We start from the raw sequence: 14,281 nt of genomic DNA on the forward strand, positions 1-14,281 counted from the left end.
TATATTAAATGGGATAGGTTGCGGACATGTCCACCGATTATACACGTTTATCTAATACGTTTTTTATACCGTATGGTACGTATGGTTCTATGAGTTTTTATACGTTTTTTACACCAATCCGTGTTTCACGGGTATATATTGAGTATATTTATATACAATTCCATATTCAATTCCATATTCAATTCCATATTCAATTCCATATTCAATTCCATATTCAAAAAAGTAATATTTTATAGTAATACTATGTACTTTGCTGTAATAATTTTGTAATTTTGGGAATTATTCTTTAAGGATATATTTTCAAAGTGATTCAAGGGGTTAGAACATAAATGCGTTATTATAGGTTATATCTCTATATGCGTTATAGACAATGAGCAGCGCAAAGGCGCATGCGCGCATAGACAAAGACAGAAGGGGCCCACATGCAGCGTTCTTTTTCTATTCCTATATCGCAGTCTCTTACGTATTAGCATATGACTCGCGCACTTTATTCTATATCTCTATGTTAGTAACTGATTGCTGTAGCGTTTACCGCGCATAGAGTTCCTACAATAAGAGTTAGGACACCGTTATAGCTTTGTCTCACTCCCACTAACTTCTTGGCTGAAGCATATGGCGACCATGATAGCTTTGTCTCACTCCGACTAACTTGGCTGAAACATATGGCGGGACCAATCAAAATCGTCACCACATTGGCTTAACTCTTAAGCGGGGAGCACACACTTCTGCATAACGCATAATGCGTAAGCATAAGAAAATTGATTGGTCCATACATATATGTGCATAAGGAAATAGACCAATCAGTTTTCTTATGCTTACGTATTATGCGATGTGCAGAAGTATGTGCTCCCCGCTTTATTATAGGAACTCTAATCGCGCATACCGTTTCTGATCCACGTGCACAGCGTGGAAAAGGAACGCTTGAGAGGGGATGTGCGTGCACGAGCGTGCACGGCTAACAGCGACATTCCCGTTCTTTCCTTTTTTCGAGTAACATCTCTCTGTAAAGTATATCTTAGTATATTATTCTGGCATTCGGGCTTACGAGTCTTTTCTTGTGGAAAATACAGAAAATTATTCCTATTCAGTTCTTTCTTTGTATCCGTCTCTGTAAATTGAGAAATTTACGTGAAGAAGACGATTACATAATACGCTTGGCTAATCGGAAGTCCACGAGGAGACGAACGGCAACCGCCATTACTGTTCTCAGTCACGAGGAGACGAACGGCAACCGCCATTACTGTTCTCAGTCACGAGGAGACGAACGGCAACCGCCATTGCATTCTCTGTTAAGAGAATTATACTAAGCAGAGGATTACGTACATTTCGCGTTACTGCGAACTCACATTGAGAAGGTAACTCTCAGATTTCTGGATTAAACCAATTATTAACTTGATAGCTACAGACATTCATTTTACGTACCTTTCGATCTTTGGTTCCAGAAATCTCGATAAAATACAGAAGAAATCGAGAAACTTCTTTGGAAGCTACTTCTTGCATTCAATGATAGTCCCTTCAGGACTCTGACGTCAGTACTTTCAATACATTGCTTTTTCTGGTTGCAACCAAAAGTATAATTAACTAAGATTAAAGTCTTTTATATTAAATTTAGATTAATTAGCCTTCGCTATATATTTATGCGAGGCAAAGTGTGTATTATATTTCTTTTTATGCCAATATTCATATATACTGATACTTTTCTATTACTAATGGATTAATGTGTTATGGATTAATGCTTTATAAACAAGTTTTTCTCTTTTGGTTTATGAGTCGAAGACATGATAAACGATTTTAACTAATATATTATTACTTTCAGAATTTGTTACTTTCGTACAGATTAATTATTAATTTGCAAATTTACTCTTACATTTACTATATTCTATGCTTTATAACTTTCCAGGAATTACGCATTATTCTATGCTTGAATTATCTTCTGAGTTACTATTATTTCTTTTGCATGGTTTATATTTATGTATATTGAATTGAAATTACGAAATATTTGATTACATGGTCCTTTCTCTGAGAGATTAAAACTTTGATCTGCAAATAGAATATTTAACTTCTCAACTGAGAATTACATTTATGGTATACACTCAACGTTATATATATTATAACTTAAGAAGAAAGTCTCTTAAATTACAAGAAGACTTAATTACAATAATATTGTTGATTTCATTGAAAGGACTATAATTATTTCCTGTTTGTACTACTGAAATAACTCGTTATACTTAAACGTATGTAGTCACTGCAATTCTGATTGTTTGAGATATACAAATTTACACGATCTACTTTCAATATTTACGATTCAGTGTCTCCTTCTCCGCCATAGTGTCGACTAAAGCCTATTCTCGAGTTTTATACAGTAATCAAAAGATTACGACATTCTAATATAATATAAATAATGCTTTTATAAATTAACTTTTAATTTAAATTAAATTGATTTAATCTTAACGTAACTGAGTTTTTTTGTTAATGAGTAACAGTTTTTTTTTGTTAATGCAACTTTTAGCATAACTAAATTAATAGGCCATTAACTTTAACTTAATCTATTGTTAGTTTAAACAAAAATTAACTTACCCAATCCTGCAAACTGCTAATAGCGAGAATAGATAGACTGTGTTTGTATGTGTATAAGATTCAGTTGGTAAAAATGAAGATAAGGGGAGGCACTTCCAATGATCTTGACTTTGACATATGTTGTCAAAGACATGACCCTGAGTAACTTTTCCTTATACCTTAATCGTCGGTCATTGCTTATTTAAAATTATGAACAAAACAAGTTTGAAAAATATATAAGTTTGTGTTAATGCTAAAGGAAGTAATTTGCTGATATCTGTATGTGTATAGACAGTACACATGTATAACAACCTTCCGTTTCTCGAACGCGGACTAGCTCGGCGGATTCCGGGGTTCGAGGGATAGGTCCAGAAACGAATAACACGGGAGATTTAACATACAATCTTAATAACAATTTATTACACCGAAATATACTTCAGTATGTAGACGGACGGACGTATTCGGGCGTCGTCGAGACAGTATAGCTTCGGGCTAGCGGTCTAAAGGCGCACGTAGCGAGTATCCCGGATAACGAATGAACATAATACACGAAGAATCTAAGTACCGAAATATAATACAAAATATAACACAAGATTACGAAAATATAATACAGCGCGAACTGGGTGATTGCGGACGCGAATACACGGCAATCCGGTGGGGATCGGAACGCATGAGCGGCGGCAATGGCGCGGCGGAAACCGTATCGCGATGATCCCGGTTTTAGAGTACGGGCCCGATGCCCTTATGGCGTGAGGAAAAGGTCGGGATTCGGAGGCACCGGCGTCGAGATTTCTCGACCGAGGCGGAGTTCCCTCAGCCTCACTGTTTCGCCGGTGATTCGGGGATTATCGGGGGGGATTATTCGGAGTTTCGGGAAGAGTGGACGTCCGAGTGGACGTCCGAGATCACTCAACCGAGGCAACCTCGGTTGTCGACTCTGTAGGAGCGGAATGGTTTCATAGGTATCTCGAGTTCAGCGGCGGATCGGACTGGAGCTGACTCGAGAGCGAAGCGGTTCCTTTCGGATCGGTGTCGAGGTCTTATACCCTGTCGGAGGGCGAGAATCGGTGAAAGTAGCCAATCTCCGGGCGAGACGAACGCCAGGGATGAAAGCGGCGCGGATTGGAGTTACAGATCCCCGTCGGCGGCGCTCGGCGCTCGACGCTCGGAGGAGTATCGGAGCTTCGAGCCGTTATCGTGACTCGAGCTCGACGATTCGGTGGAGACGTTTATATTAAAAAATGGGGGCGCAATGCGCCCTGATGTCATCGCCCGACTGTTGTTCGGTCGGGCGGCATCCGGTCGTTGTTCGCCGGGAAGTACGATGTACCGTTTTAGGTACACATCGTTACACATGTAAGCGGGAATGGGTGGGGGTGAACGTTGAAAACCTTAACCGTACAATGATAGATCTCGTTTCGCCTTAAGCAAGGGTGGGGTGGTGTGGGATGGATCTCGCGTTTCATGGAAAGTACAATAATGCTGTCCAGAGTTTTTTATATCAAATCTTTCATACACATGTGATGAAAGGATTTATCCACTTAGTGTGTAAAAGTATAAAATACTGAAACACATATTAGATTTAATTGACAATAATGACAGTTACAATAAGTTGGCGCCAGTTTTTGATATTAAATTTTTTGTAGAAATGTTTATAATACAACAAAGAGTGCGTGTATTTGGCGCTATTTTTTAACTTTTTTGAAAAGAATTTTGTAAGTCTAATAAAGGAGCCAAAAGAGGCTATAACGTATCTCGAGGCATCAGCTATAGCTATAATATAACTTAATTGGGAAAGAAAAAGACAACATATATTGTATGTCTGCGCTTTTCTACCGCCCGAAACTGACAAAAGTGCCGAGCACATACGGTTGCTCTTTTGTGTCGCAGGGCGTTTGCACAAGAATTTAATTCATAAAGTTTTTTTTTAATAATTTATATTTAAGTATTTAAATTTATTCGTACTTTATATAGTTAATAACTCGACAGAGCTAATTTTATTGCCCTAATAAGATTACTTTTTTAAACTAATATTAATATAATACATGCAAAATCATCTTTACTCCCTAATAAAAATAAAAACGTGTAAAATTCATTTATTACTAAACTTTTATTAATATATCTTTATGTATCATTATTAAATCTTAAGAATCATTGTTGATTATTGTTAGATGCAGCATTTTTTTTAATATTTTGATAGTAGACGCGCTAATTATTATTTGGTTAACTCACCAACAAATAGCGTTTGTATGATATATACGCTAACGAACGAACAAAGATGCTACTTCTGTATTTTTGATGATTTCTGTTGATTATTTCTGATTATCAGTATTGATAGGATGAAAGCAAGGAGATAAATTTATAATTAGATATAATCTTTGCAGGATAATTACAATATATAGATATATGATATATGTTATATAATATGACATTTTAACATATGCTAAAAGAAGCTCAAAGATTATTACACATAGTGTACATGACGGAAACTATATTATATGTAGATTTTTAGAACTGGCAGTAAATATCAGAACGCAGCCCATATCTTACATCTTTTTTTTCAGGAAGAGATTATGGCATCCCATTCTCGACTATATTACCAATATGTGAAAAAGAGCAGTAGCATTGCTGGAGAGTATGGCGGTACGAATACTGGAAGCATACAGTATACTTCTGAGGCGATAATTGGACCACCTAACAAGTACCCAAGCTATGGAGAATTTCCACCAGCATTTATCATGGTATGTGTATCTTCTGATGTTGTCTACCTAGTGAGAAATATATATAGTTGACCCGACGTCGAATCAATGTCGATAATCTGATGTCGAAATAAGTTGAAATTTTGGTTGATTCGACATCGAAGTCGTATCAAATATCAACGAACTTTCAACTGTCGTTTCAACTTCGTTTGTCGAATCGACCTTCTTTCATAGTGTAAGAGAATTATGTGAGTTTTTTTATTAAACCGATTAGTGGACCGATTTGTAAGCGTTATAGTTATTCACATATTTTTATCTAGAATAGTATTAAATTAATATGACTTTTATGTCGCATTTCTATATATTAAAATGTACATCAGAGTTTAACACTTTAATTTCGGTTTAATTTATCTTTTATCTCTTTCTATTTATCAAATTTAGAAAAAGATAAAAGGTAAGTTTAAAATTCTATATTGATAAAGAAATAGACATTATAGTAGAACATTATATTTATATATGTATATACATATATGTATATTAAATCCCGCGAAAAACAATTGTATTAAAACAATATTAGAAGCTTATATGAATTCAATAAAAATCTTATTAGGTCGAATATGCAAATCAAATATGATTTAAATACAAGTTATATTTAAATCAAATTAAAGTACCCCAACCTGATATAATCTACATATGGAATATACTGGACCTTGTTAAGATATCCAAAATCACCCAGGTATATTAAGCTATCTAAGTCAAATTATCAAAACACAAAAAATTTTACATGGAATTAATTTGCTAATTATTTTCTATTTTTTGCTTTTAAAAGTAATTTTTTTTCTCCAGCTATTAAAAAGTTACGAGAGGCTGAATAGTTTAAGATTAAGCTATCCAGCCATTGTAAAAAAACATATTCATAAGTCAATGCAAAAAGTTAATTATACCAAAATTATTTCCTATTTTTTGCTTGCAAAAATAATTTATTTGCTCACACTATTAAAAAGTTACAAAAGGCTGGATAGCTTAAGAATAAGCTGCCACGCCATTGTAAGAAACAGCATATACATAAGTCAAAGCAAAAAATAATTCCTGTAACTAATAGGAATATAGAAAAAGTAAAAAAACGAGATATTTTATATATATACCAGACATCACAGACATGCGCAACGCGCGCGCTATTTATTTATTACATTTTACTGTTACATTACAATATTAACCCTTTGATATAATACAAAACTGTCAAAATATGCGACATGACAGATGCTCATGAAGTAAGCGCAGTAAGAGAATCAATCAGCATCGCGAAGTATTGACAACAATACTTCGATAGATTCAAGTATCGATGACATGCCTTTTTTGAAAGGGAAACAGACTTATATAATGAGTAAAATATAAATTTTTTAAAATTATTTTGCGAGCAAGAAATTCGAGACTTGGATATCTTGAGAGCAAATAATTCATGGAACATTATTCTGATGCTATAATAATGCGAGAAATTAATTTCTTTAACGCGCTTTACTCTTAAGCGCCGCATTTTGATCTTGATGTCTTCTTAAAAGCTGGAGCAAAAAAATTACTTTTGCAAGGAAAAAATAGCAAAGAAATAGCAAATAATTTTGATATTATTAACTTTGTGCTTTGACTTATGTATATGTTTTTTTTTTACAATAGCTGGATAGCTTAAGCTATATCCAGCCCTTCGTAACTTTTTAATAGCTGGAGCAAAAAAATTACTTTTAAAAGCAAAAAATAGCAAATAATTAGCAAATAATTTCATATAAATTTTTTTGTTTTCTGATAATTTTGCTTAGATAGCTTAATATACCTAAATCAGCAGCACAAATATAATTAAGGAAATGCAGTGTTAATATGGTTTTAATATGATTTAAATTAAATATTTACATGTTAAGTCCGACAAATATGGAACAAATTTTACTGCAAATATTATTTAAACCAAAATACGTTTTAACCCGTTGTGGTCACACCTCTTTTTTGAACATTTTTTAAAGGATTTTTTTAAACATAATGCCACTCAAAAAGTTAATTTTTTATAATGAGAATACATTCTACAATGTTTAAACTTAATTCTAGAATTTTTTGCGATTTACTTAAACTGTTAGATTTGAATAGCATGCAGCTGTTTGAAATTTGGTTGGGGTCCTATGGACCCCTGGTGACCACAACGGGTTAATAAGAATCAAAATAGAACCAAATTTGGGTTAAAGCCATAATTGAATCGAGTAAAAGTCGCATATAGAACACATTAACTTTTTATTAAAGTCTCATATATGAATATTCTGCATCATGTATGCATGGTTCTGGATCATACATATATAATCCGCATAAGTAATGTTATTGAATGTAAATTAAAACCATATATTTTGTTGTCGACCATATTTAACCCTTCGAGGCCACACTGGGTGGCGGCCATCCAGAAAAAAATTCAGGCCCGATATTTTTAATATAGGCTTTATAATCAGTGTCCCTCCATCTAGGATCCCTAGTTTGAGTCTCTCTCTCAAAGACAGTAGAAAGGCTTTAAGCCATGTCAGTTATGTTTGATAAACAATTTGAAAATTATTATGAGTGGTGACCACCCAGATGTGGCCTCGGTGTATATTTCTCATCGCGACCAAAAATTACAACATTTTTGTTCATCGAGCATATTTCGGGTTCTGCACCATACACATTTTTGAACAATATCCTTAAGATGTTTCATGAATTTTTACATGCACATTAATTGAAATTATGAGACTGAATCCGTCTGGGTGTCGACCACCCAGTGTGGCCGGGGCGTATTAAAAAAAGAGGTGTGGCCTCGGAGAGTTAATCACTTTGAACGACATAAGGGGAAATTTTTATATCTGTTTTAAATTGATTCGTAGGTAGCACATATTAGTTTTATATACGTTTTTTGAACGTATACATAGTTTCATAACCGTAAAGAACCATTAAGAAACGTTTGAACAAAAATGTTTTTGAAACCATGATTTAAGAAACGTATTTTTTACGTTTCTACAGTTAACAAAAATACCTATTTGTTAAATTTTTCCTTTCAAAATTATAATTTGCTTTATATATATGGAGGGGTTAAAGCCATAGTGGTGTAAGTCACTTTTTTTAACCTATCGAGTTAAGTTCATAGATGCAGTCTACACATGCAGATATGTTGAAAAAAGAAGAAAAAAAAGTGTTCAAAAAAATTGACTTACACCACTATGGCTTTAACCCCTCCATATATACATAGAAGAAAGTGCCCTATTATGAGACAGGATCCTAATATGAGATATGTTAAGCTAAAAGGCCCTATATAGGCCCTATCTGTTGATCCCACCATGAAAAAACCCCGCCATCTCATATTAGGATCCCATCTCATAATAGGGCACTTTCCTATAAATATATAGATATATATAATAGCTTTAATAGCCTTTTTTGAAATATTTAAATTTATATTGGACTAATTATTGCACAAAATAAATCATTTTATCCATACACATATATTTACTTATTTACTTAAATTAATTTTGTTCTACCGGTCTCTATTTGTCATCGAACAAATCTGGGCTTAGAAAACTTCCAACAGTTGCAAAATAAACGTTCTGCTGAACGCGGTCATTAAAAAACATTTATACGTGTGTTCCGTTTTGAAGAACTTCCTGAACTGGTGCACATCAGTAATGCAATTAAGTTACATAGAGTGAGACAAGTATATTTTGTTTCACTTTAACTTATTGCAGGAATGTGCACCAGTTTAGGAATTTCTTTGAAAAAGAATAGACGTCATAGATAGTATATGCATAAAGCTTCTAGAACATTCTCACACATGTCTCAAAAACGTTATAAACACGTTCAAAAGACGTTAAAAGTGGGAATTTTAAATGTATTTATCTAAAATGTCTTTATCATTAAACAAAACGTTTCTATAATAGTTTTTTAAACGTTATTTTATCGAAAAAAAACGTTTCATGAGAAACGTTTCTAAAAATCGGTTATAAAACGTTTCGGAAAAATGCTTATTAAACATTTCTGAAACGTGTATGTGCCACCTGGGTTATAATAATATTTATATTATATGTGCATTGTCTATCTATACATATAATATTAATAATTATTTTATTATATAAATTTATTTGTTTCGATATGACATTCGATGTCAGATTAACATTGATTCGACGTTGGGTCAACTATAATCAGTCAAGAAGTTCATCGATCAACAGTGATTCGACGTCGAAGACGTCGATCAATTCGATTTAACCAGCTTTCAACCTCTTCGACGTCAAATTAACGTTAAATCGACGTCACATTTCTGACTGGGTATTATTGTTATGTAGAAAGTAACCGTAATCTCTAACTTTATGATATAAGATTTTGATATTCAACACTTTTAGATATTTTTCTTTTTAACACAGCAAACTGATGGTTTTAATATATCATCAACGTCTCCATGGCAGAAAGAAACTCATATAGCCGCATATGTAAATAGCAAACCACAAAATGATCGCACTATGTACTGTAACTATATTGGTAGGTAACATATTTGGATTGATAAATACAGACATTGTTCAAGAAGGTACGTTTGTGAAAAGATCATAATTAATTGTTTTATTTTAAAGATCTCGAGTTTGATGAAGCTGTATATCCACTCAGAGTCTCTATATATGAAGTATATAATCCTGGCTACGTAACTGAAATTTGGGCTCAGGATTTTGATGGACGGTGGTTTCAGTTATGGACCGCTAAACCGTGCCGGCGTCAGATTGTACCTTCGACATCGCAAATATTTTCACCGCCGTTACAGTCTTTCAACTTTAGAACCAAGATAATCAGATTAAAATTTATGAACAGCTTATGGAATTACAGCACTCAGCTAGATGCCGTCCAATTAATTGGGACAAAACAATTGATTGTTCCGAATAATCAACAGAGTTTAATTGATCTATTAGACAACAACTGCGAACGTTCTTGTCATCAGGACATTATGTACAACTTAACATCTGATTACAAAAATGTATCCGACAAATCCAAGGAGCAATCGTATGGTCGCAATTTTGATGATCTTCCTGTAAGTTTAAAATGTTAAAAGATGTCTATTTCTCGTAATAATATTTATTATAATGTAATTTCATGAATTAAAATTTTATATTTTATCTTTTGCAGAATGAAATATTACTGAAAATATTAAAAAACTTAGATGTGACATCGTTATGCCGTATGGGCAAAGTAGATAAACGTTTCAATAACTTGACAAGGGACCCTGCTCTGTTTAAATGTTTAAAATTAAGAAATTTACGACCCATTAAATCGACCCGTATTAATACTTATAATAATATTATACCTTACTTTGAATCCAGATGTCATTTTTTAGAACAATTGGATCTAACATCAAGCGACATTTCTGTTGAAACTTTCGTAAAATTTCTTGATAATTGTGGCAGTCGTTTAACGCATTTACGATTAAGTAACTGCCCATTTGTTGATGACTCTGTCCTAGAAAAAATTTCAAAAGTATGCAAAAAATTGAAAGGTAAGTTTATAAATTAAATATAAATTAGATTGCAAATATAACTAATACATATATGTATATATATATTTTTCTTTTTTAGTACTGGATCTTAGTGATCTTATGTATGATAATCACATAGATGAAGGATTTTCGCATCTAAAAAATATAGATTGTCTAGAAGAGTTAATCTAAATTGGACATTTGTAGAAATTCAACCTATTTGCGAAATACTGCGGAAGAATCGCGGGATACGTGACTTAAATTTGGGTGGCCCTAAGTTTTGGTGGTCTAGACCAGAAAATAAAGAAATAATTACAACAGTATTAAAAAATTCGTGCCCAAAATTAGAAAAAGTAAATTTAACCCGTTACTGCACCGGGTGCTGTTGCAACGCGGGAAACTGACCAATATGTCGAAGATGACACTTTGTTTATTATCCGATAGATTGCAATGTTTTCTTAGCTGTTAACGCGAAATTGTTTGTACAACGAGTGACACATGCATACTTTTCCAATTCTATCGTGTTAAATGTAAAGAATCTGGAAAGACTATATATTTCAAATCAAGTGATGAGTAGGCTTCTTATAATATTTTACTCTTCTTTGTTAAGATTTTTTATAATTACTTTTCATTGTGTGTGTGTGTGTGTTTGTGTGTGTGTGTGTGTGTGTGTGTGTGTATGTATAGCGGTTAGTACGTATTAAAATTATAAATAAATAAGCGCATTTTTTAAGCAATATGTGTTATTTTATTCAATTCTAATTCATATAATTCTAATTCATATAACTTTATTCAAGCAAATTTTCTTCATTTAACGCAATATAATCGCATTTCAAGTTTTCCACGTTGAAACTAAAGATATTTTCAAATCAAGAATATTTTTTTTCTGTGCTTGTTCGGGTGAAGCCTTTCCTCTTCCTCTGTTGCCCGCGCGCGCAACTCTCTCCTCATCACTCTCCACGGGCCGCAACCAGAATCCCCCTTTGCACTCTTCTCAGAGTTTCCTTCATTAGTATATAACTCATGATTGTTCACTCGGGGACTATGCCCAAACTGGACATAGTCCTTTTCTTTAAGGTAGTTAGTCCGTAAATTGCAATTCATAAGAAAAACAAAATTATTGACCGTTTAGATTTAGAAATACAATAATAAATAGACCTCGATTTTCGCAATTATTTGACGAAGAAGCGAGTGGAGGAGAAAAATAAAAGAAGAGTTTTTTGCTTTGTATGTGAGAGGGATAGAACTGTCCAAAAGTTTCGTGTAGAGGATTTAAATAATGCCAGTTAGTATGATATATTTGGCACTACAAATGAATATATTACATATTTAACTTAAAATTATCTAAGGTCAAACAACAGTCATCTCCTTTAAACAAACAAAATGATACGGAATTTCTTTCAGAAGATTATCTTCCTGTCCTGAATTTGTTCCCTCCTATAGGGAAAGGGATGAGGAGGAAAATAAACTTAGGGAAGAATTGAGGCAAGAATGGGCTAGAAAACAGAATGTATCATCTTGGACATTGCCGCTACCAGCAGTCATCAATGGAGCATTTATTACGAAGAGTTGTGCTATTTTATCGAGAGTTTGTAGATTATTACTAAGGTATTGATTTTATTTAATATTTTATTGACTTTCAAGTTAATTTTATTCTATATTATTGATATTTGGATTACAGATATCGCAAAATGAGTTTACATTTATGCCAGATTATGCCATCAGACGTGTGTCAAGAAAAAGTTCGCATTATATCTATTTATGCAAATGATATTCATAAAGCATTATGGTATGAGGTATGTACAAAGAAGAAATAATAAATGCTAAACTCATACAGATATGTATAAATAAACAAAACTCAAAGAATTATTTAAACAGCCTTTTAGTGACCGAAAGAATGGTAACCTTCTGAAAAGTCTTTCAAAAAATCAAAAAATTCAAAAAAAGTGATTGATGATTTAGGAGACTGTGATCTAGACACCTTATTGAATATTAGCAATCATTGTGCTATATTATCCTACAGATGCACAATAAATAAAACAGGCCTAAATATAAATACAAAAGAGGTAAGTGCCAAAATATCTATTATAAATTTTTTTTTTCAAATTACATATATTACTATTTAATTTTTAAAATCTTTTATTCCTTTTCTAGGACGTTAAGACCTTGGCTTTTTACTACTATCCTGCAGTAAACGAATTTCTCGCTGCGTTTCATGAATGATGTACTTTAAACTTAGGAGAAAAAGAACGGATCATATTTTTTATAATGTGCATCAAGCATCAACATCAAATTAACCAGCGGAGCAAATAAATGTAAAGATAATTAAAGAGTCAGTTATTAAGGTATTATATATTTTTAAAAATGTCAATTCGTTGCAAAGTATCGATTAAATCTGCTGTCAAAGTGTTAGCATACTGTTAACACTTGTTAGGATAGTTATATTTATTAATATGCATTACTACGAGAGAAATGATAATGTACATTATTACTTGAATCAATTGTGGATATACTTATAGTTTATAATATTTTAATAGAAACTATTTATGAAATATCTTTTAATAATTCTTATAAATAATATATTATATAGATAAGGGGATTCATTCGCAGCGTCGTACATCTCAGACCCGGGACAAGATGTCGACGTCAGCAATATACATTTTGGACGTGAAGGGCAAGGTGCTGATCTCGCAGAACTACAGCGGCGACATCGAGACCGGTATCATAGAGAAGTTCATGCCGCTGGTGATGGAGCGCGAGGAGGAGGGCAATCTTACGCCCATCATTCAGACTCCGGAATGTACATACGCTTATATAAAATATAACAATCTGTATATCGTGTCGACTACCAAAAAGAACGCGAAAACATATCCCTAGTATTTGTATTTCTGTACAAAGTGGTGCACGTCATGCAGGAGTATTTCAAGGAGTTGGAGGAGGAGAGTATAAGGAACAACTTTGTCGTTATTTACGAGCTCCTGGACGAGTTACTGGACTTTGGTTATCCTCAGACGACCGACAGCAAAATTCTGCAGGAATATATAACTCAGGCCACATACGCCAATATGCTATATTTTATTAGATATTAATATAAAAATTAAATGCAAACAAAAGGAAACGTTTCTACACTAATCACGGAAATTAAATATATGATAGAATTTATTTTTGTCATTACACTCTTCGACAATGTCTTATTGTTCAACTTCTTTATTCGCTTAAACTTTAATTCCTATGATTAATAACGCAAATTTATTTCCAATAATGCATTTATTTCCAATAATGTAAACAAAATACTCATTAGTGGATCTAATATCTTACATTTCTAATTGAATACACTAAGGGCAGTGATTTTAGCTTAAATCGTAAATAATTTGTTCACTGTAAAAACAATGCAAACAAAAGGTTAAACTTTGTGTATATGTGAATAATCGCGAAGCATAAGAAAGATAACGCATTTTATATTATATTCTCAGTGTAATGTTTTGCACAATATTTGATATACATCTTTATAATAAAAACCGAG

At 33.0% G+C, this 14,281-nt stretch overlaps 1 protein-coding gene across 1 annotated transcript; it reads left to right on the forward strand.

Moving 5' to 3' along the window:
- The first annotated feature begins 986 nt into the window (after positions 1 to 986).
- LOC139779782 (F-box/LRR-repeat protein 4-like) lies at positions 987 to 10,950 on the forward strand. Its single transcript, XM_071718256.1, has 6 exons — positions 987 to 1,355; positions 5,121 to 5,297; positions 9,665 to 9,779; positions 9,869 to 10,317; positions 10,413 to 10,779; positions 10,859 to 10,950. Exons 2-6 carry the CDS (start codon positions 5,130 to 5,132, stop codon positions 10,948 to 10,950), a joined length of 1,191 nt encoding a protein of 396 aa, XP_071574357.1. The 5' UTR covers positions 987 to 1,355; positions 5,121 to 5,129.
- The last annotated feature ends 3,331 nt before the right edge of the window (positions 10,951 to 14,281 follow it).

This window comes from Temnothorax nylanderi, unplaced genomic scaffold, assembly GCF_030848795.1.
Source record: "Temnothorax nylanderi isolate EJ_2023f unplaced genomic scaffold, tnyl_v1.0 TNYL_tig0241_pilon, whole genome shotgun sequence".
Lineage (NCBI taxonomy): Eukaryota > Metazoa > Arthropoda > Insecta > Hymenoptera > Formicidae > Temnothorax > Temnothorax nylanderi.